Source organism: Cuculus canorus, chromosome 19 (genome assembly GCF_017976375.1).
Source record: "Cuculus canorus isolate bCucCan1 chromosome 19, bCucCan1.pri, whole genome shotgun sequence".
Taxonomy (NCBI): Eukaryota; Metazoa; Chordata; class Aves; order Cuculiformes; family Cuculidae; genus Cuculus; species Cuculus canorus.
The window spans coordinates 7,256,242-7,282,530 of NC_071419.1; the positions used below are offsets into that span (position 1 = coordinate 7,256,242).

At 39.4% G+C, this 26,289-nt stretch overlaps 1 protein-coding gene across 1 annotated transcript in view; it reads left to right on the plus strand.

Moving 5' to 3' along the window:
* The window catches only part of CDK5RAP2 (CDK5 regulatory subunit associated protein 2), an 84,245-nt gene that overhangs the window by 22,582 nt on the left and 35,374 nt on the right, over positions 1-26,289 (plus strand). The window contains exons 13-21 of the mRNA XM_054084221.1: positions 2,234-2,404; positions 3,167-3,340; positions 9,898-9,995; positions 14,523-14,653; positions 16,222-16,337; positions 17,844-17,972; positions 22,650-22,745; positions 23,456-23,503; positions 24,264-24,451. Coding sequence (XP_053940196.1) covers positions 2,234-2,404; positions 3,167-3,340; positions 9,898-9,995; positions 14,523-14,653; positions 16,222-16,337; positions 17,844-17,972; positions 22,650-22,745; positions 23,456-23,503; positions 24,264-24,451 — 1,151 coding nt within the window. The remainder of the gene's footprint in view (positions 1-2,233; positions 2,405-3,166; positions 3,341-9,897; positions 9,996-14,522; positions 14,654-16,221; positions 16,338-17,843; positions 17,973-22,649; positions 22,746-23,455; positions 23,504-24,263; positions 24,452-26,289) is intronic.

The following is a 26,289-nucleotide window of genomic DNA, read 5'->3' on the forward strand; positions in this document are numbered from 1 at the left end:
CGTCACAGAGCATTGGTCGCTTGAGGTTACAGGACAGGGCAAAAGTGTTCCTTTGAAGTTTAGGTACTCAACAGATCGTGTATTCACTTAAAGCCTCTTGGTGATATAGTAGTATAAAATCAATGTAAAAATACAAACCCAAGGAGTGAACTTTGCAATGTAGTGAAAAGCATAACACTGCGGCTGATCCTTTGCTTTCAATTCCCGTGTTGTATATGAATGGGCTTGATGTGACCTCTTGAAGAGCTCCATAACCTGAAGCCAAAAGACTTTGCAGTTGTCAGACTACGTTCAAAAGAGCTGCGCTGCACTGCGGTCTATATTCATACTACTTAGGAAGAAACAGAAACATATTTGAGAGTTTGTGGATACAGACAAAAAACTTGGATCTGGTTCTGCAATTCTTTAGTTTTCTTAGACAAGCAAATAGTTCTTTGGGTCCTGAAAAAAATAAATTTATTAGTTTGCAGAACTGAAGGTCTAAGCTTAATCATTCTTCAAAACTGAATAACGTTTGAGGTTTTTGGGGAGCTATTAGGGATTTCTTCGCTGAATCCTCGTAAGGGAGGTAAAATTAAGCAAGTGAACTGAAAGGCATTGTAAATGACAATTTGTATTTAATGCACAAAATAAACAGTAGTAAAGCACTGAAGTAGTAAAATGATGTTAAGGATTTGATGTGAACCTGCGTGAAGCAAGGTAATTAAGTCAAGAAAAGGACATAAAACAGTTTGTAAAGAGATTGCAATTAAAGTGTCACTAGTACTACTTCTTTTACTTGGAATAAGAAACAAATATTGAATTTCAAATCCCAGTGGAGGTAAATATAAAGTTTATAGGTGACTGCCATATGTGCAAACTATTTAAAGGGCTTATGTTGCCTCACAAATGGGCCCTTTTTGGGAATAAATGCAAAACATTTATTTTAAGATGTAGGCAGTGTTACCTGGTTCTTTGGATCTTAAGAGAAGTTTAGATAGTATAAAGTCTCCTGTAAGTTTTAATTGTTTAATTTTAGACAACAGTTCCTTTGTTAGCAGTTCCTACTTCTCTTTTTTCCACACAACCTATGCAGTAAATGCTTTAGATCTTCTTGCAGAGTAAAACCTTATAAAATGAGGCTGGTGTCTATGTAAGCTCCCCATCCTTCAGCTGGCAGTGTTAAAACTTCCAACAAATCAGCAACAGAGTTTGAAATGACAGAGAGTGATGGTGGGAGAGAAGCTGGAAAGACAGAGAAGCCACGTTATGGATTTTTCTGCTGCCCTGGATCTTGCATATTTTCCACTCTGACTGGGAACTGACTATTAATTATGTGCTAATAATTTTATATATATTCTCATTGACTTAGCAATTGCCCCAGATCATAGCAAAATGTACGGAACAAGAATTGTTGGATGTTATTGCCTGGAACCCAAGGCTTTATCAAGTGTTCATATTGAAACTCCATAGATAACTCTATTTTCAGATCCTGCTTTTCCATTGCAATAGTCCGTGTTGATCCTAAGAGATCTCAAAGTCCTTTGGTCTTTCTACTCTGTAAGGCTGTTGACAGAGGTAATTACTACATTTTAGAAGCAAAGTGGATGAGAAGTAGATGTTTCTCTGATGGGAAGGTAAAATATGGAGGTGATGCAGCTAATTGTGGAGCTGCAGGGAGTAATTAACAGAGCCAGAATCAAAATCAAGTTCTGTTCACAACTTCTAATCATGAGACTGATCTGTTTGGTTGCTTGAAGTTGGTGCTCTTGTCAAAAGAAAATGTTTTAACATTTCTGACCTTTTGTTTGATGCAAAAGTCACCGGTAATATAATGTTAGTGCAAGAATTTTCATGCCGTGATGAGAAAAAGAGCAAATGACAAACTGAATCACCCGTAACCAATTTTCTCCTATTTCTACTAAGGGAGTAAATTGACTCAGAAGTGAGTGTTCATTCTGACTGCAACATCTACGTGCATGCTACAGCCTCAGAGTCCAGGCATTCTGTATGAAAAGCATTTAAACAATAACAACCTAGATTTTTAGAAGACAGTACTGACACCTCATTTAAAAGTTTTCTTTCTTGTGTTCACTGATGCCAAGGCAAAGAAACTAGCTTAAATTCTCCAGACTATTCAGTGATATGAGTAACTTAAAGCAATAGAAAGTTGAGCTAATAATGTGGGTTGTTAGTCTTAAATTTTTTTTGAAGTTGATTTGCTAAATATTCAATTTCATTTTTTTTTTTGTAGGACCTTAGAAATCAACTGGAGAAATTACACGGTGAAATGACTGAGAAAGAAAAAGCGCTTGAACATCATTACAATACTCTTTTGAGTGAAAGCAATCAGAAACTGCAGAGCCAAGAACTAGTTATCAAGCAGCTAACTGACAATGTCAATCAAAAGGATCTGCTGCTTCAGGTAGGTAGAGTTGAAATGAAAAATGGAAAGATATCATTTGGTTTTATATGAGAAATTATTACAAAATCACATTTGTATTTGGAATTACTGTTGATTTTGATGATAATCCTTCACTTTTCATAATAGTGTATTTGCAGAACAGACATATAATTATAGAGAGTGTAGCATTCGACAAGATTTCTTGTTAGGGTTTTATGAAGCGTGTGGACAGGCAGAAGAAAGCTTTACTAGTACTTATGTTGAATTTTCACTGTTGTGGTGAGATACTTTAAAAGCTCTGAAGTGCCTGTGATTTTCAGTTTATTGTGCAGAAACTCGAAGCTGAGGAATAGGTATAGACACTGTAATATTCTATCTTTTTTTCTTGGAGCCCATTCAAAATAATGTATGTGAGAAGGGACCTACCTGAATGTTAATGGTCCCCTGTTTAGGTATTTTTATAGCTGGAGGTATAATCCTGAAAAGTACTGATGGGATTCAACTAGCCGTGCAGAGAGTGACAGCTGAGGTTGCTCTGTATCTGGAGACCAAAGTGCATTCCTTGACTTTTTTTAATACCTACAGGATCGGATAGTAGAGAAAGCTTCTGTTTGACTTCGCCTCTGTTATGTTAAGTTGAGCTCTTCTTTTGCCACGTGTGTAAAGAACATGTGCCACATCATCCTTGGATATTCTCCTGGGATATTGTTTTTTTGTTTCTGTATTTTACAATATAAAACAAGAGTAAATTTATAAAACTGTTGCATTGTTCTCTTTTGTTAGAAACTTGATGGAACAGTTAAAGAAAAGGATGTGGAATTGCAGGAACTCCTGAATAAGTACAAGAATCTACTAAGAGCCAACGAAGAACTTGAACTGAAAAATGAGGGCTTAGTAAAGGAAAAATGTGCTGCACAGTCTCAGCAGTCAATCATCAAGATAGTCAGAGAGTTAGAGGTGAGTTTTCCATAATTCTGGTCATGTGCAGATAAATACCTTGACATCAGATTGAAGAGGATTTTGACTTTGGCTTCAAAGGTGTGGACTTGTATACATTGTAATTCACCTCTGTGTCAAGGGACTGTTTTTCCTTCAGATCAATACTGTCACAAAATGTTATGTATTAAAATTATAGCGATATCTTCATTAATAATTGTGTCATATGATTTTGGGGGTATAGGTCTGGTCTCATGAGTACATACTATTGTACTCTGACGAGTATGGCATCACTAAACTGTTTACTCTCAGAAAGGGTGTAAAATGTTCTGCCTGCCAGTAAGAGGTTAGAGTTTTGTGATCATTAAGGTAGACATGTTGCTCTGAGTGGGATGGTATCTGCGTTTCTGGAGAGAGGTGTAGAGGAGAGTTTGTGTATTTCTGATAGATAAGAAGAAAGGTTGCACAGAGCTAGTGACTGCAGGAGGTAAATGGAGTTTGAGGATAAACAAATACAGGGAGGAGTGAAGATATGTCTAGGGCAAGAAGAAAAGTACTCTAAAGCAAAGAAGAAAGGAAATAGCACAGAAATATATATATATATATATTTATAAAAGGTGGACAATGTATTCCCGTTATTTTATTGGATGCCATAAATTGAAAAGACTTGTTAGTACCTGAAATGAGAGGTCCAAATTCAGTGTCTTGAAATGTAGTTAGTTCTTTCCCCTTACACCCCCAGCTTCTGTACTAGCAAAAAAATAGTCAGGTGCTGCTAAGAAGTTTTTGAATCATTGCTGACTCCATTAGTGCATTTTTTATTATTGTGTACAAATTAGCGAACATCTAAATTACTGTTGAAGGTGCATTACTTGTCTGGTTTTGTGTTGGTTGCAGCCTGGTGTGTGAAGGTCTCCAAAAGCATCAAGGCAAAGTAAAAAGAATTAGTCTAAAACATACTAATGATGGAGAAAGCTATTTAGTTTCTTTAATAATATATCAGTCATTAATAAGAGTTTTCTCAAGGATGTTTAAAAAAAAGTGAGCTAGTGGCAAAAGAAACATGAATGCTGTATCTTGTGTCACATTCTGAACACACTAGAGATGAGATACTTAATAAGTCATCGGTGCTATTATTAAACAAGGTAGATGCAAGAATGCGTTGAGACATGGGTTGCATGATGAGCTTAGAGTAAAGGAACTGCATCACTGATGGCCAAGGTACCAGTGCTGAGAATATACGAATATACATACAGAGAACACAAAGTCTGTGAAAAACTGAGTAAAAATTCTGCCTCTGTAAAACAAACTGCATTGCATGCATATAACTTCTGTCACGAAGGCCCTAGGAGTGATAGAAAATCATGCAGAATTAATGAAAATCAAACACTGACTTTCCTCTGTACACCCCACTCCCAGTACAGGTATATAACTGGGAGAGGGAACAGTGGCAAGCGAAGCCGTGCGCAGTAATGACCCAGTACCTACCTTCTAATCAAAGCTATTCTCTATTGCTGGTTCACTTAGTGATTGTGAACAATACCTAATCATAACCCATTGTCCTCTCAGCTCAACCTCTGTGCAAGGTATCTCATGTAAGAACCACTTTGGCATATTAATCATAAGTTTTTGGACACGGATTATCCTGAGCGCTGCTCTCATTGGCTGCCTCGGATTCTTTGATGACTTTGCAGTGCTGCACCAACTCTCAACAAACGCACAGCTGGATCCTCCCCACCAGAGAGAACAGAGACCAAGCTCTTCTAGCCTCACTGATCTTTAAAGTTGAAGAAGCTGAATTGAGAGATGCAGAACTTTCTCTCTTTCATCATACCTTTTTACTTTATTTTAATGTAACGATAAATTTTAAAGCAACCAACATCCAAAGCTCCGCTGGGTGCCCTAGCCAGGCCAGGGAAGATAAATGACAGTTTCTAATTAGAGTTTGGATTCTTGAGCCACTGTCATGGGCTAGAGAGAGTGTGTGTGAGGGCACTGATAATTAGGTTAGTTATGCAACTGCTGACTCTGGTATCTGTGAAGTCTCAGAATGAAACCTATTCTACAGCCAAGGGATTTAGAAGTGTGATGGACTTCATACATAAATTTTGGAAACTTTAGTTGGTTTTGTGCTTAATGTTGTCTTTCACAACCAATGCTCCTATACTTACAAAGCTCTTTTGTTGGAGCATTTGTTAGGTAAATATATTTGTAACAAAGATTTTTTTTTTAGACCTTTGTGTTTCATTTTGCTACTGAGAAAAGCAGCAAAATTGAACAAAGTGGCTCTTGCTCAGTCCTTGAGCTGCACATCTGCTTTCTATTGAATATAGAATGTAGAATATTCTACTGAATATAGAATGTAGAATATTCTGTTCTACATTGTGTGTGTAATCTTGCACGCAGTGTATATCGCAGCAATGGGCTACAGTGATATGAGTTTTAATTCTGAATTGATTTCTCTAAGTGTAACAAAAAATATCTTGGTTTTGCTCTAATGTAGCCTTCCTGTGATGTCTGGTTTTGGGACTGGGAGCTAATATACCACTTGAGGGTGGAGCAGAGAATGTCGTTTGCTGATATGCTGCAAGGCAAATCTGAGGTTTCTGCAGACACAGGGCACTTTCTAATTCCTCTGTGATTGGCATGCTATTTGGCTTTGGTTATTATCACTCCTGTATATAGGAGGTAGCGCTGTGCAGGCAGAGATCTGAAGAAAGTGGTGTGCATGCAGCTGTGGTGCTTGATTTGCTGCTGCTGAAGAAGTAATAGTCAATCCATGGAAGTTATCAGTACAGCCACAACATTGCAGGTGATGGGTGTCATGAGGATGGGAATTGGTGTCATTGTGCAGTACTGCAGGCATGATGCAGCTGTTGAAATGCATCCAGTGTGCGTATTGCTGAGTCTTGTGATTATAAAAAGCAATGTAGTTGACTGTTTTTATGCAAGTATCCTCTCTATTAGTGATCAGGGCATTGTAGTCCTTGCTTTCAGTCTCTTGAAATGGGTGTTGTGAACGTATAAACAAGGTGATAGTTCCATTTCTGATTTGATGAGATTAGCTTGTAGCTGAAAACAGCAATCTTTTTTTTGTCAATATCCATGTCTTCACACACTGTAAACGTGAAGCTTTTATCCTGTAACACTGAGCGTGGCCTGGTGATGGGAATGGATGTGGTTGGTGCCTCTTACCGTTTCCATATTAGCAGGAATTTCACCTTAAAGGAGTTAGCCTGAAGAAGTGATATTTGGAGATCGATGTATAGTCCACTAGTCTTGCCTCACATATCACCCAGAGGGCTGTAAGTTCCTTGGGGGCCTTTGTGACAGCTTTGTGACATTTTCTGTGGTTAGATGACATCTTCTAAAAGTCACTAACAAAGTCTTTTGATGTAGTAATTTTTGTCTTTGGATACTTGACTCAGTGGGCCGTTACAATTTTAACCTTATTAGCGATTGTTTCATTTATGGTAGACCATGCGTAAAGTTGACTGCAGCGTTAGAAGAGATCACGAGATTCTGGTGAGTTGCAGGCTGTGGCCTTGCTCACTCATTCATTCTCTCATCCTTCAGAGATTTTGAAATAGTCCTAAGGGTTGTTGTAAGCAAGCGTATTCAATGAGGCAACCAGATATTCCTGTGACTTTGCCAGTAAGATCTTTATTGTGGGGATATAAACCTTTTACTTTCATTGCTTACAATTTGAGAAACCTTTAATGAAAATAAGTTATGTTTCCTACCACTGCTGCTTAGCAATAGTATTTCAGACTTAAATATAGACTTTAATGTATTAGATTGCCTCCTTTCATGGGAATATAAATCTTTCACTGCAATATGGTCCTGGATGTCTTGCAGCTATCTCCTCTAACACATTTTCCCTCACACCATGTGTCAAGAGGTTTAATGTTTCATTAACTCCCACAGCATTATGGTCTATTTAAGTTACAGAGCTGCCTTATGTTTTGTGTACCGTTGGGGAGTTGATTGGAATAATTCACTCCTACGCTTTATTTAGAAATGACAGTAATAGTGTACAGAAAAAAAAAAAAAAAGAAAGAAAGAGATGTTTGTGCTGTATATTCCTATCCTTATTATTATGGATTCTGAAAAATCAAGAACACTTCTTCACGATTTTACTAACCTCTACCTAACTAGTGGAGTTTAGAGTTCATAATTTGACTGTAGTCTCTGACATGTGGATAAAGAAGACATAAGAAACAGCTTGTGACTTCCATTATGCAGGAAAAAATAGTTAGAGGGATCTCATGAGCTTGCTGAGATTTTGGTGCAAATGTGGAACTAAATTAACACGTGAATTCTAAAAGAACCATAGGAATCCGGAGCAGGGTTCCATGTGTAGCACTGCTTTGCTAACACAGCTGTCACAGACCCTGAACAATTGGTGAAAACCGTTATCTCACTTGTGTACTGTAAACTCTTCAGACTGACAGTGCTCTGCCAGTGCTTCAGAGGGAGCTTTTAATTAGGGTATGGTTCTGTACTGTCTTCAGGAATAATTGCAAGGCTTGTATCAGACATATGGAGGAGTTCACTAGAACTTTTAACAGCCTGTTAACTGACTAAATTAAGTCAAAAGATTTATTCCTTCCTGTTGCTTTCTACGTCATTGATCAGTGTCGCTGTGATCAAACTTTTTCCAAGTTAAATTGCAATCTGTGTATTTTATGCTTAGTGGCTGTTCTTGAAAGGCTGAGTTTCCAACACATGGATAAGACTCCTGAATTCAGGCTGTAAGATGTACTTTTTTTACATGTTTCTTTGGTGAGATTTTTTTTATTAATGGAGTCTGGATCACCCACCTCCATCTGTTTGCCTTTGTGTTTCTCAGCAGAAGCCATTGCTATGTGCTCCTCCTCTGCTCATCTATATAATCAGCTTGATATCAAGCTCAGTATTTTGCACTTCATGTACAGAACAGTGTTTAAAGTATAAATTGCACTGGAGCCTGGAAACATTTGTTAGAATACAGCTCCCATTAGGAGTGATGGTAGCTGAGCACGATGCACTTTTACAAAGGCAAGGTCACTTCGTCAAGGAGCCCGTAGCATTCCGCGGAGAAGCTGTTCTTTCTGCAGCAAGATCTGACATGCAGATTACCTTAACGGGAGTAATTTGATCAAAACTTGATTACACTTGCAAAATACTATTTAACATATTTGCCAGCATACTGTGAAGTATGAGTGTAAATAATTAAAAGTAAACAACAGTTGTCCTTGCTTTTGTGCTGTTTACTTTGCAGAATACTGAATTTTTCAAATTAACAAGAGTCTCTGCATCGTTAGTGTGAATTAACGAGATTCTTCCGTAGCTGAAATTTTGTTGCAATTCCTTCCTAAGGAATTGTGATTGGAGTAATAACAGCTGCTTAAAGCTCCTGGGTGTAGATTTCCTCCTTGTTAATGATCTGTTCACTAATGATTTAGGATCTCTTGAGAGTTTAGTTTCCAATCTTGAGGTTGTAATATGGAGAAAATAGAATTACCTTTCCTTCTTGCTCTCCAGAGTTATCTTGTCATACCAGAGCCGTACGCATTCTCCCATAGCTGTGGCACTTTTTTTTGGTTCTTCCTCTCAGTTTTCAGTCAAAAAAGAAAACTTAGGGAAGCATCAAGGCCTACAGTTCCTCTTGAACAGAGGCGGAGTGTTTGTGTCTGACATTAATACTTCTAAATTTGCTGTAGATCTCCCAGACGGCTGATATCCTGAATATTTTTATGTAATAAGTGCAAGCAAATACTCCTTTAGATAGCTGCATTTTTTACCTCCTGCTGAAAAGTGGCTGCTTGGTTGTTCTGGAGTGAAAATGTCTGGGAAAATTAGTGGATCCTTACTGATAATGTAGCATAAGAATCCGGGTGTGTTCTAATCATAATAATATACCTTCTTATGAGCAAGACTGGAGGTAAACAATTTCCTTTTCTTTGCAGAAGTAAAGCAGCAGCTGGTGGTGACCCAGCTGAGTGGGCAGAAAGCTGACTCGACGAGCAAGTCTCTGACATGTTCATCCCGTATTTCTCAGCTCAATACAGTCCTTTTTGTCCAGAAATGGAACAGAATTTGCAGAAACCCCTTCCCCAAAGAGAGCCAGTTTTATCCAGAATATAGAGAGGACTGTTTGGACGATGTTCTGAGATGTGTGCTTGGAGCGTGGGCTTCTCTGCTTCCCTTTCCCTTCTCTTTCTTCTTCTCTGCAATAGCTGCCTGCCATAGTTCCCGTGTGTTCAAGTTGTAAAGGGAGGTCGGGTTGCTGGGGGCGAGAGGGAGAGGCTTTTTAGACTGTGATAAAAATGATGAACCACTTTTTAGATATGTGACTCGGTTATGGTAGGAAATAGTGAAACACTGTTTGCATCCTTTAATAGTAGCCGGTTTAAAGTACCAGGAATAGTTTCCAGATTCATGTTTTATCTTTAGAGGTGGGCAAACACCTGGGTCAACAAATTTAGATTTCGACTTCTTTGACATTTTCTTCAGAACACAGGTGTACAGATAGTTGTAGACATGCAAACTTAAAAATGACTTTGTAAGCCTAGCGTGTTCTTGTTTTGATTTAGGAAAATAAAGAAGCTGAATATGAAAAGCTGATCCTTGCTTTAAGAAAAGAGCAAAATATTTATTCCACGCTCGTGAAGACCTTCAAAGAATCGGATAGGTAAGTACTTTTTCTATTTTGGTGGATAATCTAAACTCAGAGGGCAAAAGGTGCAGCTTAACTGGGGTGGTGATTGTTTTGTACCGGCCAGTTGTTCATGAACTAAATGTAGGAGTCTCCTTAACAGAGAAATATATTTTTTGTAAGTGAGGTTATATTGTCTAAGCTACTTAAATGTTTCTGAAAATACTTCTGTTTGGATTGGGATCTCAGATGAGCCAGATTTCCATTTAGGTACCAAAGTAGCAGCTGGATTATCAAGAGGTATGTGTCTTGTCTTGAAGTATAGGAGAAAATCCGAGTGAACATTTGGGTGCTGTGTGATTTGCCATGGTTTACTCCTAAAGCACTGTGAGAATTTTGGTAAGAATAGAAGCCAGTAAGATTTTGGAGAAGGTTAAACAAAATGGAATAATTGAAGTTTGCGTAGTATGTTTTCAATGCAAAGCATTCAGAAGTATTGCAGGAGCAAGTGTGTTTTAAACTTTTTAAAATCAAAGAACTCAACATTTTGGAAACTAATCTGTGGCCTCCTTTGTATTTTATTTTCGCTTGGAATCTCTTGAGGACGAGCTGGGAGCTGTTATGATAAAATTAAGAAAAAACTTAGCTGTTAGGTAAAATAAATATTTTATTTAAAATTTACTGTTTTAATTACAAATAACTTAATTAGGTATTGGCAGCATTTGAGTGCAAGCTCCTGACTTTTCCTGCCTGAAGGCAATGGCTCCTGCCTGCCAACTTTATGGGAATGTATATATGTATTTTGCAGTTGCTTTACAGACCACTACAGTTTGCAAACTGTAAAGTGAGTAGCACTAAAGTACATGAGATCTGGTGTTTGAGTGAAGGGCATTAAGAGTAATGTCTTGTGCCTGACAGCTCAGAAGCTCTTTTACTAGAGTCTTTTTCATTAGAATTACAGATAGAAGACAGATTACAGAGATTATTTCTTATCTCGGGGAAAAAAAGCAATGGTTTTTGTGACTTTGCTGTTGAACAATCACGAAATGAAGGAAGAAGCCATTCTGTTTTAGTATTTCCTACAGAGGGAGTGACCTGCCTTTGAAACACCTTCTGTGGGTAAGGTGCTTGTCAACACTCAGTGTAGTAATGACAACAAAGTACCGCAGCTCTGGTACTATTATAGCTTTTGCTAGAATATCTTTCAAATCAGGGAAATTCTAACTGTAGTTGTAATCATTAGAGTAATAGCAATTTTGCAATTAACTTCTGTGGGGTCAGGAGCAGGATCATTAGTTCTGCTGCAGAGGTAGAGGATGCACAGAGGAGCACACGTCGTGCAGCAGTTTGTGCATGATGCGCAATGATTGAACAGCAGAGCTGGAAGTTGGAGGCAGAGCTTCACCTTTTTTCTCGTAGTTTTGCAGGCTGAATTGTGCTGTAAATCTTCCCAACACAGGCTTGAACCCCCCAAGTTCTGGGGAACTGGTAAATGAGCCCTGCAGATACATCTTTGCTCTGCAAAGGGATCTGAACAGGCTGGACCGCTGGACTGAGACCAATGGCATGAGGTTTAACAAGGCCAAATGCCGGGTCCTGCACTTGGGGCACAACAACCCTATGCAGTGCTACAGACTAGGAGAAGAATGGCTGGAGAGCTGCACGGAAGAGAAGGACCTGGGGGTGCTGGTTGACAGCCGACTGAACATGAGCCAGCAGTGTGCCCAGGTGGCCAAGAAGGCCAACGGCATCTTGGCTTGTATCAGAAATGGGGTCACCAGCAGGTCCAGGGAGGTTATTCTCCCTCTGTACTCGGCACTGGTGAGACCGCACCTCGAATACTGTGTTCAGTTCTGGACCCCTCACCACAAGAAGGATGTTGAGGCTCTGGAGCGTGTCCAGAGAAGAGCAACGAAGCTGGTGAGGGGGCTGGAGAACAAGTCTTACGAGGAGCGGCTGAGAGAGCTGAGGTTGTTTAGACTGGAGAAGAGGAGGCTGAGGGGAGACCTTATTGCTCTCTACAACTACCTGAAAGGAGGTTGTGGAGAGGAGGGAGCTGGGCTCTTCTCCCAAGTGACAGGGGACAGGACAAGAGGGAATGGCCTGAAGCTCCGTCAGGGGAGGTTCAGGTTGGATATCAGAAAAAAATTCTTCACAGTAAGAGTCATTGGGCACTGGAACAGCTGCCCAGGGAGGTGGTCGAGTCGCCTTCCCTGGAGGTGTTTAAGGAACGGGTGGATGAAGTGCTGAGGGACATGGTTTAGGGAGTGTTAGGAATGGTTGGACTCGATGATCCAATGGGTCTTTTCCAACCTTGTGATTCTGTGATCTAGCTTCCTGATTTGTGTCATCGCCATCAGCAGTGCCATGGATTTTAGGCAAACATTTGTTTTCTTGCTGACCTATCTTCTTTTAAGCATTATTTGTTTTAAGCAACCTGGATGATTGGTTTTCAAACAGCTACCAGATGTCAGGACCAAGACATTTCTTGTCTCTTCAAGCAGAGAATCAGTTTTCTCTTATAAAACCTTTAACTCATAAAAAGGAGAAAATGTGCTTGCTTAGCTTTTAGTAATACGTTGGGGTGTTTTTATTCTTAACTTTTGCTGAGCATTTGAGAGCTCTCTCCTCAAAGACACTCTTGAGTGAGGGTGAGAGAGAACTGGTTAAAGCAATGGTTTCTTGTGCAGGAAACACTGACAGCAGCACGCTTGTCAGAACACAGGCCGAGAGTCTTTTCATACATGCTGTCTTTTAATTACTGCATTTTGACAATATGCTGTTATGTTCATGCAAGTACAATGTGCTCTATGTTCCCACAAAGCCTCCTGTTAGATGGATTGAATTGTTTTTTCGAAGATTCCTGAATTCTCTGGCATTTTATGCAGTAGATTGGAAAATCTACAGCATATTAATTGATCTTAAAACACTGTGGTTCTGAATGGTGTAAATGTGAAAACAAATAATACAGTGAGATCAGTAGCACCTTGTTATTTGTTTGTTATTAAATGCAGTTTATCTCATTTTATTGCAGTTTCAGTTTTTATTGTATTTAACTCTTTTTATGGGCTGATCTGAACAGTCTTGATGTTGAAGAGTATGGGGCAGACCTAGAAAGGTGCTGACGCTGGGAGGCCTGAGGGACAGGGACTCATAGAATCATAGAATCATAGAATCACCAGGTTGGAAAGGACCCACTGGATCATCGAGTCCAACCATTCCTAACACTCCCTAAACCATGTCCCTCAGCACCTCCTCCACGCGTCGCTTAAACACCTCCAGGGAAGGTGACTCCACCCCCTTCCTGTGCAGCTGTTCCAGCGCCCAATGATGATTTCTGTGAAAAAATTTTCTCTGATGTCCAGCCTGACCCTCCCCTGGTGCAGCTTGAGGCCATTCCCTTTCGTCCTGTCACTTGGGAGAGGAGCCCAGCTCACTCCTCTCCACACCCTCCTTTCAGGTAGTTGTGAAGAGCAATAAGGTCTCCCCTCAACCTCCTCTTCTCCAGGCTAAATCACCCCTTGTAATCTAATATGGCCCTGGGGTTACTTGAGGTCATCTAGACAGACCCAGGGGTCAGCAGAGGTCATCCAAGCAGGCTCTAGGGGTCACTTAAGGTCATTCCGGTAGACGCAGGGGTTACTTGAGGTCATCCAGGCAGGCCCAGGTTTCACTTGAGGTCATCCAGGCAGGCCCTGGGGTCATTTGAGGTCATCCAGGCAGGCCCAGGGTTCACTTGAGGTCATCCAGGCAGGCCCTGGGGTCACTTGAGGTCATCCAGACAGGCCCAGGGGTCACTTGAGGTCATCTAGGCAGGCCCTGGGGTCACTTGAGGTCATCCAGGCAGGCCCTGGGGTCATGTTAAAGTAAGAGCTTCAGTGCTCACTTCGGAAGAAAAGTGCCTAAAGAATTAATTCATGATGACAAATCATCATTTGTAAGTTTTGGCATTGACAGCCTGTTGAGATAACTGAGACAGATTAAACCTTAAAAAGGTCTTTTTACAGATTGTTGGATAAATGAAGAAATAAAACACTTTGTTGTGTCTGGGTTATATTTTCAGTGAAACATGAGTTTTTATTTTTTTCCCGTAGAGCACTAGATTGTGTAGTATAGGTCTGTAGCAAGGGAACAAAGTTTCTATGGTCTCTGTATAATGGAATACACAGAGCCATCAGTATTGTGTGATAAGGATATTCTTCTGCCTTTCTTTCCAGAAGTTAGTAATTTTGATTTTTCTTAAAAAGAATTACACATAAGTTGGCCGGTAGAATATATCTGTCATGTTTAAGCTGATTTACAAGCAGCACAGCTCAAGACATAAAGAAAAGGATATATTCGGAAAGGTTTAGTCTCACCTTTCTGTGTAGGGCTTTGTTTATTCTTATGCATCAAAGTAATGTAACTGTGTAATGAAAACAAGTGATGGCTGATGTCAAATGCGCTCTTGGTGGAAGCCCAGATGTATAAGCGATATAAGAGATGCTGAGCTGCACAACAATGTTTTAAATTGAATCTTTTTTTCCCTCTTTCTTTTTTTCCCTCTTTCTTTTTTATTTTTAGTCTAAATAGCTTGCAGACAGAACTGAACAACATTTTCATGTTACGGAAACAACTAGAAGAAGATGTTTTAGCTAACCGCAAGTTGCAGAAGGTCTTAGAAGATCACATTAAGGACATTAAAAACCGACAAGGTTTGTATACAGAAAACTGGTTTTATTACAGTCAGTTTGCTGGGAAGAAGAAGAAACTTTTGAGAGTAGAGAAAGGAGTGTAAAACTTCTTTTTGACTTTCTATACCGAAACTTATTTGGAGGATTTGTAACAGATTGTCTTTGAGCAACCAATATGGAAAGAAAGGGACAGCTTTTGTCTTCCCATGCAGCAAATGTTAGTAATTCTATAGCAATTCCACTGCAATGATCATTTCAAGCTGCCTCCAATTTTGAACCTGTAGAATTTACTCTTTTCTGCAGAAGTGGGAATTTCCTGGCTGTGAGTAAACCTGTGACCATGGGATCATTTTGTGACTGTGGAATGTAATTATTTCACAACACTTTGCTAAAGAGCTTATGTCTCAGGAAATGGTTGGACTCCTCTGAACAGAAGAAAATTCCAGAGACAGAAAAAAAGTCCAGAGGTTTTGATATTTTGTAATTCAGAAATAGTAGAGCTTTCAAATATAACTTATCTTCTAGCTTTTTGTTGTACTACTTTGGAGTTTTTTTATTATGTACTTAGACATAGAGAAGAATAATGTAAGTGGATGTTGTTAAATATGGTTTACTGCATATGTACGGATATATCTGTTTTATTCCATAGGGGTGATATGAATAACAGTAAAGCCTGTTCACTTACCCTTTTAAACTTAGATTTTCAATTTTAGCATCACTCCCTTGACAGCTATGATAAGTGATGAACGGTAAGCTTCTGCCATTTGAGTTTCCAATCTGAAAAGCACAAAGATGATGAACAAGCAGGGTAGGCCAAGGGGTCTTGTGGATACTCCTGGGTTCTCAAGAGCAGTTGTATTGAGGGTGAGGCTGCTAAGAATGAAGGCTCTGACAATTAGTAATCATTTGTGAAGCTTTGTGTCCTTGCAGGAGCCATGGGATCGGTGTCAGAGCTGGGAGTATGATTTGGCTGTCTTCTTTGTCCTACTTTAGAGATGCTTTCTCCCTATCTAATGAGATATATTTATAGCATTAACTGTCATCTATATTGTAAAGGAACAGGTGTTTATTGAAACATAACATATCATTCCTGCAGTTATGGAGGAAATGAATAAGTAGCTATTTTCGATTCAATTAATTCAGGCTTTTGACCCAAAAGCAAAATAAATTCAGTAACTTGGTCTAACCTGGCTTTTTGCCTTGAGACCTTGAGTTCATGTTCATAGAAATATAGTTAAAACGGGATAACTATTCATGCCTTACTTATCCTTCCTAAAAATTATTTCTCATTGTAATGCTAAATATGCAAATTATAATTCAGAATTACATCCACAACTCATGCTGATAACCACAGAAAATACAGCCACAGAAAATACAGCATGTCTACGTGTCAGAAGCACAAAGAAATATGAGGACAAAATTTGTTCAGTGAAACAGAAAGCTTATTTTGGGGGATGAAACATTTGAACTGACCTCCCACAGATGTACTAGTAGGTTCTTATTCGGAAAGTCCTGTCTTTGCATTTTATGCTGTATTTTCCTGCAAACGCAGTTTCTTAAATAATTCCTGTCCTTGGTTATTTTGGCAGATGAAACATTATCTTTCTGTGGAGATCAAACATCTTATATGAGTATCTGTTTAGGAGAGCAAGATCACTTAAGCCTACAGACAGACCATCTGTCTCTTGAAGAACTTAAGAAAAAGGTATTGATCTTTTTTATTATTTACTGTTTATAAGGCCTTAAATCTGCTTCATTTGTAGTTGGTGAGTCTTTCACAGAAAGAAGCATTTTCATTATTTTTGTGCAGTTGGGTAGTTCTGAAAGGGTTTGAAGTTTTCATCTCTGTGGTTTGAGATCCACCTTTAAGGAACTGTTTGGTGTTTGTTACACTGTGTGAGCTTCAGCATCAGCTGGAAGATGGGTAGCTCGCTGGAAAGGTTTTATGATTGTTAGACATCTGGATTCAGGTTTCAGGCTCAATACCATTTTTTAGTCTTCCTAAAGTATAACAACTCCAAAGACAAGTTTTACATTAAGTATCCTGCAGCATATATTTCACGGACGTTCATTTATTGTGAAGGTTGTAGTGGTGCCTATGATTTATCCTTTTATATAAAACATTCCATCCCAAGATTTGCAAATCTTTTGGTGGATATAGCAAGTTGTAGAAAAACCCCAAGGTAAGTTAGTATCTCCATTCTACATAAGGAGAACTGAAACTCACAGAGATGAAATGTGCAATCTATTGTCATACTAAATCATTGTTGGGGTTCAGAACTTGTTCTTCTGACTCCTTGTCCTCTGCAGTGACCTCTGATCCATGCACTGGTTTATGATAAGGAATTATTTTGAATATGGTTGTTTGGGAGTGAATGTAAGTGAAGGTTTGTATTTCCCATGGCCAGCTGAATTGTAGGCAGGTGCTCAAAATCTGGAGGTGGATAATGTGAAGGAAAGAAATTTGGCTTACACTGAACAGGTGTCAGTGAAAAAAATCCCAGATTGTGTCCCAGTCGCATTCTGGGGTCATAGTAGTTTTATCTCTGAACATATTCCTTTCAATAGGTTCAGAGACAATCATTAGCAAAAGATGTTTGTAAACTGTTTCTTACTTGAAAAGGGGTTTATATGCCTTAAAGCTGATCTGTTTTTTACAAATATATTAATTGGTCTAATAAAAAGATTTCACTTTCTTCTACAGACGTTGCCTTCCTGAGAGATTACATGAGACAGTAATGTCTGTTCCAAGAGTTTTGAATATGGTTGCCAATTCAGATTTTGTGTCTGTGAAACTATTCGGAATGATAATGACTTAGAAAGGGTGTTTGAGACAGAAGAACTGATTGTTTCTGAATGCCATTCTCTCCCTGTAATGCTGATTTCCCTCGCACTAAAATGTTTCTTCACAAATCAGCCTGTTGGTGTGAGGTGCCCTCAGGTTTCTTCTTGCTACTGAGTTGTGAAACTTGATCCCTCAACTTGATATCATGTCTAGAAACGACAGTTTTACAAGCTGAGATTTCATGAACACTAACTCACAAATATATAATCGAGTTTTCATACAAAGAGAGGTTGCCTCATGAACAGAGATAGAAGCCAGCTTTCCAAGCTGGCAGTTTAGATTTATGTAGAGATTTATATGTCATTGTTTGGGTTTGTACTAGTATGGATATCAACAGTTTTGCTTGTTCTTCCTCTGGTTATTTAGGTTAGTGATCTTCTTTTGATGGTTAAGGATCTGCAGTCCTTAAATGAAGAACTTAAGAAAAAACAGCTTGGACTTTGCAAGACAGATTCTCAAGGGAAGGAAGCACAACAAATATTAAAACACAGTGAGGTAGGTGTTCTGTGTTGAAGTAGTGAATCTACTTTCACATCTAATATACCTTGTGGAATCACTTCCATCAGTATAGAATTAGCGTAAAACCCTCAGGGCTTAGGTTGCTAATTCCTTATAATAACTTTTTTAAATCAATAATGTAAACACCTTTAAGATGTTGGCACAACAGAGAATCAGCTCGTTGTTCTGTGTGAATGATGAAAGATGTTGAGGAGGCTCTGGTAGATTCTAGTGAACCTTCTAGCTTGTTACAGAGTATAATTTAGCCTGGAGAAGAGGAGGCTGAGGGGAGACCTTATTACTCTCTACAACTACCTGAAAGGAGGTTGTGGAGAGGAGGGAGCTGGGCTCTTCTCCCAAGTGACTGAGGACAGGACAAGAGGGAATGGCCTGAAGCTCCGTCAGGGGAGGTTCAGGTTGGATATCAGAAAAAAATTCTTCACAGTAAGGGTCATTGGGTACTGGAACAGCTGCCCAGGGAGGTGGTCGAGTCGCCTTCCCTGGAGGTGTTTAAGGAACGGGTGGATGAAGTGCTGAGGGACATGGTTTAGGGAGTGTTAGGAATGGTTGGACTCGATGATCCAGTGGGTCCTTTCCAACCTTGTGATTCTGTGATTCTGTGATAACTTGAAATATGACTTTTCTTTATATTCTTTTGTGGTTTTTGCTTTCAATTATGTTGTTCTTGTACACCACATTGAACAGGAAGGTAACAATATGAAAGGAATAATGATAGTGCTAGAATTTTGTCTTTAATTTTGGAATTAATCTCAGAAGAACAAAAAAATTAGGAATAGTTTTGATCAGATAGGTGTAAGGGTTGCCTGGTTCTAGAACTGGGACTGTGGCATTGATGATTTTTCTGCAGGACAGTTTATTCTGCAGGACTCTGGAAAAAGGGTCATATCTATTACCGTATGTGCTGCAGATCCACCAAAAGCAATCATCAAAAGTCAAGAAATATTCTTGCTTTTTGAGTTTTAAGACACATTCATGTTACCTTTAATTGAAATATGTTTCAAATGATAGATTGACCTTTAGGGGTACTGTGGCTTTTATTAAAATAATGAATTTACATGTAACTGTAATAGCTTTGCATGAAAAGCTTGTGGGCAATCCGTTTGAGAGTGCATGCACTCTAGATGAATATTGCTAGCAGTTTCCTTTGTCCTGCAGAGGGTGCTGCGCCCTCACCGATGCTGCGGTTAATGCCAAAGGAATTCCTGCCCTGTGCTAAGATTGGCATGAAGGGATACTGTGTACTCCTGCATTTGTTTTGGGGTGAAAAGAACGTATAGGGCTACTTAAGAAGCTGTCTGTGTGAAATTAGATGTAAAATGACAAAGAGTCAAGCTTGCAAACTATAGATAAACCTCAAAATTCTGGTAGAGGATATAGGAAAGTAAAGTACGGTAGTTTAATCTATGCCAGAATGATAAGAGTTAAATGGAGCTCAGAAGTGGAAGGGTCTGTAATTACAAGTTTTTAATTTAAAGGATAGCATTTTATCAGGCTTGACAATAAATGGCAACCTGGATTTTGGGTTATGGATTGTGACAGCAGTGTGTTTGGCTTGTTAATAACCATTGTCACAACTCCCTAAGTTCTATTTTTATGTGTATTTTGGACTAGAATTTGTTGGCAGGTAGTGCTGAGATGACACTAACATATGTGCTAGAAGAGGAATTTAGACAGACACTCAAGCTGTATCCTCCTCAGGTTCTTAAAATGAACCCATCTTTCTTTTTCTTCATAAAGCCGAAGCCCAAATCAGATGAATCTGCATGTTGGTGCCTCTGCAGGGCATCTCCCACAGATCTGACAGCCCTCAGTACTCTGTTTCCTTGCTTTATGTTTGAAAGGGAGGGAGAAGGAGGAGAGAAAAAGGTTGTTTTTGCACTGTCCTCTGAACATCTGCTTTCTCCGAGAGAAGCAACCTCAGTGATTTCAGCCTTCAGGGCTCCAGGGATCTTTACAAACCAAGCATATCAGTGGTTCATTTAGGAAAAACATTCTCAAGGTTTGCAGTCTCCAAGGAAATACTTTAAAAAGTCAGCTTATTCTTTGTAGACTTTTTTTTGTGGCCTCAGGACACTTATTGTCTTTTAATATTCTGTTGAGGTTGTATTCCTTGGAGCACAGAAAGTTTCTTTTCAGCCTCGCAGATACAGGACCGTAAGACCAGGCTCAAACTGTGGTCATTTGTGGTAGCGCTGTGCCATAACCTGTAGGTCTTGTAATAGTTTAACTGAGTAGCATCGCTTATGAAGCCAAATACTGGCCTGGGAATAGGAAATGCTAAAAAGTGTGGAGTCATAACAGGTAGTTGCATTGGGTAGATATATGCAAATGCAGGATTTGACCTGCCGTTACATATGGAAGATTAAACCTTAACACTGTTTTCATAACTGCTAACACTATTGAACTTCCAGCATCCCATAACTACAACAAAACCGTCTTTTTATAATGCCTGTCCTTGCTATAAACCGCAGTCCTATCTGTGTCTTCCTCCAGTTTTCAAGTTGTCTTTATTTTGTGTTGTCCTAGAAAAGCAAGTCTGAGTGGAAATACCAAAATAATTTAAACTTGTCTTGGAAGTTAGTTTTCAATATGGATTTCTGGTTGTAAAAGGCAGATATATTAATATGCTGCACCACCCAGTTTCTGCCTTTTAAAACTGATATTTAAAACCAGTAGAGTTCCCAATCCTGGTAAGGATTGGAAGATAAAAAGGCTTTTATCGTTTATTTCATATATGTATGCACATATATGCATACATTCTGTGCATATTCAATTAAAAAAATCAAAACCCACACATGCATTCAATTCCCAGTGCTCTAAGGAAGGAAAAATAATGCTCCCTGCAGAATCCTGTTTGTGTGCAATGGGACTGACAAGCTGTGAGCCAAGACTTTCCGGTGTGTGGTACTGGGGTAGCAGGTTTCTCTTTTCATGCCATGAGTCTCAGCGCTGCGCTGTATATCTGAAGCTATAAATATTACATCTATGGTCCCTAGACACCGATTTCATTCCTTCCAATCTGTCATCTGAATCTCTGTACCTATAATCTAAATTTTTTGTAACGGTGCTCAGGATTCTGCTTTTCTTGTCTTAAGGTAATTTTTTCTTTAGCCCAAGTTGCACCAAGCTACACCCAGTGATGCTGAGTTATTGCCAGAAGTGTTTTAAGGTTACAATTTTTAGCTAAGACAAGCTTTGAATCCAGTGTGCTGTATCTTGCCTATAGTGTAGGCACGTTAGGCGTAGCATTGTTGATATTTACCATCACTCTAGTATATTTTTCCTATTTAATAAGATTCTAGCAGCCAGCATCTTAGATATCTCGTTTTCTTTTAGACTGGGAAATATTGCTATAAAACAAGTTGATATAAAGGTCCAGTCTGGTCTTATCACAGGGGAGTGGTGGAACGTGGTACCTGGAGGTCACTCATAGTGGATCCCAAAGTGGGGTGAAGGACTTTTCATGTACAGATTGCTGGCTGACAGGCTGTGGCTACTGAATATAGTAAAATAAGTGAGTTTTTCTAATGATCAGTATTAAAGGAGCATAGGTAAGGCTAAATGCTGTCCTCTGTTGCCAGAGGAAACTGAGTAGCCAAGGTGAGTTGTAAATGAGATGAAAATATTATAGAATCATAGAATGGTTTGAGTTGGAAGGGACCTCAAAGCTCATCCAGTTCCAAACCCCTACCATGGGCAGGGACACCTCCCACTCGATCAGGGGCTCTGAGCCCCATCCAACCTGGCCTTGAACACTTCCAGGGATGGGGCAGCCACCATAGCTCTGGGCAACCTGGGCCACCTCCCCACCCTCATAGGCAAACCTTTCTTCCTAAGATCTCATCTCAATCTCCCGTGAGCTGTGTGTAATGAAGCTTGCTCCACAGCCGTCTTTGCTGCTGGAAAGAGCAATGTATGTGTCTTGTCTCTTGCTGCAGCTCTGTTGCTGGGATGTAACACCCGGAAAACCAAAGGGATTCTCGTCTTGCTGCCATTAGTGCTGATGTCAGGAACTTGGCTTCTGCTGCTAAAAATGCTGAGTTGTCCTCCTCCTCTTTGCTCAGGAAATATTAGTGTTGGGAGATGAATTGGGTTCTGTGGCAAAGAGGGAGAAAAAGATCATTTGGCACCATTTCCTACAAATCGGCAAATTTAGGCCAGACAAAGCAGATTCTAACCTTCAGTGGTACTGTAAATTTTTTTAGTGTATAGCAGCCTACATAGGCTTTGTTTTAAAAGTATTTATTTCTTGGATGCTGGAGAAAAGCCTAAACTGTGTAGCAAATGAAAATAAATTCTGGAAATTGGAAAATAAAATAGGCACAATGGGAACACGACTGAAGGTAAAGAGGTCCTGTGCCAGAAGGAGCTAAGTGATATTTATATTTTTTGTAAATTCTGAGGAGAAAGGGTTAAATAAAAATGAAGGAATGTGTAAGAGAAAGTTTCAGTGTAATTAATACCAGTCATTCCTGGTTTTTAGATTAATTTCCTTTGATCTTGTTGAAGAAATCTAATTCAGTGTTTGTTACTTTGTATTACAGGCTTTTTTAATTTTTGTTTTAAGACATGTCACTGACTTATTTATGCACGTTTCATATCACAGTATTTTTTTTTGTGCTACATTTTCACATCATTCCATACTTTGTGTAGTGTCTTGAAGTAACAGTGGAGCCTGTGACGCAGACTGAGGAAGTGGACAATGACAGAAAGGTGCAGAACAGTCAATTGGCTGAGAGGGTCAGTCAGGTAGGACTGTGCTCTGGGTACATTGTGTTACAGTACTCTTTGCATGCTTGTAAATATTCTTGTTCTCTGAGAACACAAAGTCTTTTGCAGACAAAGCATACTTTTCTTGGTATTTGATTTTACTTTCAGCTAATTGTTATCCTAACATGTTTCTGAAAGCTTTTTTCCTATATTTTTCTATGTTTTTCCTATATTTTTTTATATTAGTCAGGGTAGCTTTTGTTCTGGTGCTTGTTTTCTCTTGTTTTACTCAGTCTTCCTTAAAGGATGTGACAAGGTGCCCTGAAATTGTGTCGCTTTACATACACACACTGATCTCCAGCCTCTGTTGCAGTCGGGCCTGTAGTACGAATTGTGTAAGATTCACGTCCTGCTATGATTGCTGAAAAAATACTGTAGATCCTTCTTCAGAGTTGAAATACTTGATGTCTTCATAACTTGTTGACTGCATTTACAGAAATCTGCCATCCTCTTATCCTGGTATTCAAAAGCGGTGTAATATAAAGCACCATGGAATTATAAAAGAATTCAGGTTGCAAGGAACGTTATTAGAGGATCATAGAGTGCAGTTGAAGTTGAACTTTTCTTATTTAAGCATCATAATATGCTAAGATATGTAACCAAGTGGGGCATTTTGATTAGTAATGTTGAAGAATAACGATGGTCTCTTCTTTAAAATACATAATTTCTGTGTTTTCTCTCTTTACTAGGTGTGCCTTCAAGTATCTTTGGATATTCCTTCTGAGCTGGATAAACAGGTAAGCTATAAACAGGTAAACTTTCTCTTGACTCTAAACGATCTCAGTTCCCTCAGCTACTTCTCGTAGACTTGTTCTTTTGACCCTGCTGATGGCTACTGATGGGAACTATCTAAATGAGTCTAGTCTGAATTCTCATATAAGTGAGAGTCAAGACTTTCATTGATTTAAATGGGGCTGGAATTACTGGAGAGAACCAAAATACAAACTTCTTAGAATACATCTATGGAGTTGCATGCAAAAAGTTAGCAGTCTGTAAATACTTCAAGTTGCAGCCTGTCCTGCTCATCGGGGCTTACGTATCTGAAGACCCCAGGACAGGATTTGGTGCTGTAAAGACAGGTGATTCAAAGATGAACTAATAAAAAGTTCACTGCAGTCTGCAGGCAACATTCCAAAAGATTCATAGAATCATAGAATAGTTTGGATTGGAAGGGACCTTAAAGGTCATCCTGTTGCAACCCCTTTGTCATGGGCAGAGACACTTCCCACTGGATGAGATTGCTTAAAGCCTTCATAGATCAAGAGCTGCAGAAAAATCTTAATACTCAACAGCTGATCACTATGAATTTATCATGTGAAATAGATGTTAATTAGTTTTTCTATTAATAAATAGGAAGTGAAATCTCTGTGGATGCTTCTTAATGTAGATAAAAAGCATCAGAAATTACAAAACCCGATTACAAAAAGATTACAGCCTTGAATTTTGTAGAACATTGCATTCCTGTGTAATAAGAAAATGTTTGCAATTTTTTAACAGATAACTTCATCAGGCCATTCAGAGAGTTTCTGCATGGATAGACATTCTAGGAGTCCAAAAAAGACCCAGTTTGAACATGATATAAGTGGCAAACATTTTGGTGGAACAGGAGTGGGTGAACATGAAACAGAAGAGGACTTGCTCACATCTCTTAAAAGAGAAAATAAAACATCTGTACTGGAATCTACGTAAGTTTGAGGAATATGCACTGCTTCTGACAGTATTTCTATTTGAGAAGAGAATGAAGTAATTTTGCTAAAGTGAATTTAGATAATGGCACTGTCTAATTTACCTGAGAGATTGGCAAGGCGCCTTCAGAGCCATTTTCGTCTATCATGCAATTAAGTAATTAGGAAACATACTATCAGTAGAAATCCTTATGAAAAACCCATTACAAGAAAAAAATCTCCAAAGTTACTGCTATATGGAGCATTACTGTAGGCACTGATTGTTTTCAGGTTGGAGTCTAGCAGTGCTAAAGGGCTTGGATGATAATAGGTGGTAATTTTTTTTTAAATAAAACATTTGAGAGCGGAGGCCAAGGAAAGGTGACGTGGTGGGGGGATGAGACTACACTGGTGTAAAAAGTATGTGTAAGGAACTCAGGATCATAGAATAGAATCATAGAGTAGTTTGGGTTGGGAGGGACCTTAAAGATCATCTAGTTCCAACCCCGTGTGATGGGCACTAGATCATCCCACTGGATCAGGCTGCTCAAGGCCCCATCCAACCTGGCCTTGAACACCTCCAGGGATGGGGCAGCCACAACTTCCCTGGGCAAACTGTTCCAATGCCTCACTATGCTCATAGTGAAGAAATTTCTCCTTATGTCTAGTTTAAATCTGCCCCTCTCCTTTTTATCCCCATTGCCCCTTGTGCTATCTCTGCAAGTCTTTGTGAATAGTCCCTCCATAGCCTTCTTGTAGGCCCTTCTGACTGGAAAGTGGCTATAAGGTCTCTTCGAAGCCTTCTCTTCTCCATGCTGAACAAGCCCAACTCTCTCAGCCTGTCCTCGTATGGGAGGTGCTCCGCTCCAGGATGGAGGAAATGGAGTTACAGTGACTGTTGTACAGGGTTAATGTTGACTGGACATTATGCTTTGTGGCCTTTGCTATTTCATCTGAACTGCTTGGACAGAGGTTTGCTCTCTGTCAGCAGTTTGGGGAGTCTGTGCCCATGTTCTGCAGTTTACTCATCCGTTATTCAGCATAGTCACTTGGACCATGCTGAGGTGAACCACATTTTAAGAACATAGGTCACTTTTCATACAGGAGAATATACTCGTGTAACTAAATCTGTATAAGCCCTAGTGTAAGCAGTGGGGTTTGGGTCTGTGTGTGTTACACTACGATTTGATCAATTCCCACCTGAAATGCTCATTTCCATAGAAACTGGACAATGCCTGGCAAGAGAAGAGTGTGCTGAAGAACCCCAGCCTGACTAGTTTCATTTCTCCCGATTTCATGGTTATACTGCTTGATCTCCTGCTGGTGATCATTCTCATTTTTCTTTCCTGGTTCTCCCCACACTGTAATGACTATGTACAGCATTAGGGGACGTTTTTCAGTGCCTCTCAGTGCCACAGTGCTTTCTGGAGAGCAATGGGAATGAGCTTCCATATGTGTTGTGCTCAGCAGTGCTGGTAGCACAGCATCCGGTGGAATTATACCAGTCAAATCCTGTTTTCTGTGTTCAGCATGCACTGAGCTTGACTTTACTCAAGCAATTCTGTATTTTTACATTGCTATTTAAAACTCTTCAACAGGCGTAAATGGTCTTAGTTATCAAAGCACTCCTTAGTGGTAAATGAGGAGATACTGCTCTGTTAGAAGATAAATAGATAACATTGTTTTATTTGTTAACTTTACTTAAAAGTCTGTTAATGAGTGATTCCAGCACCATCATCTTTACCACTCTAGTGTATAATCTTTTCTATGTTCGAGTATAAATGACCAGATTGGCTGGTGATGAGGCTGTGCTTTGCATGACTTAATTCTCATTAATGACATTAGATGCCAGACAATGA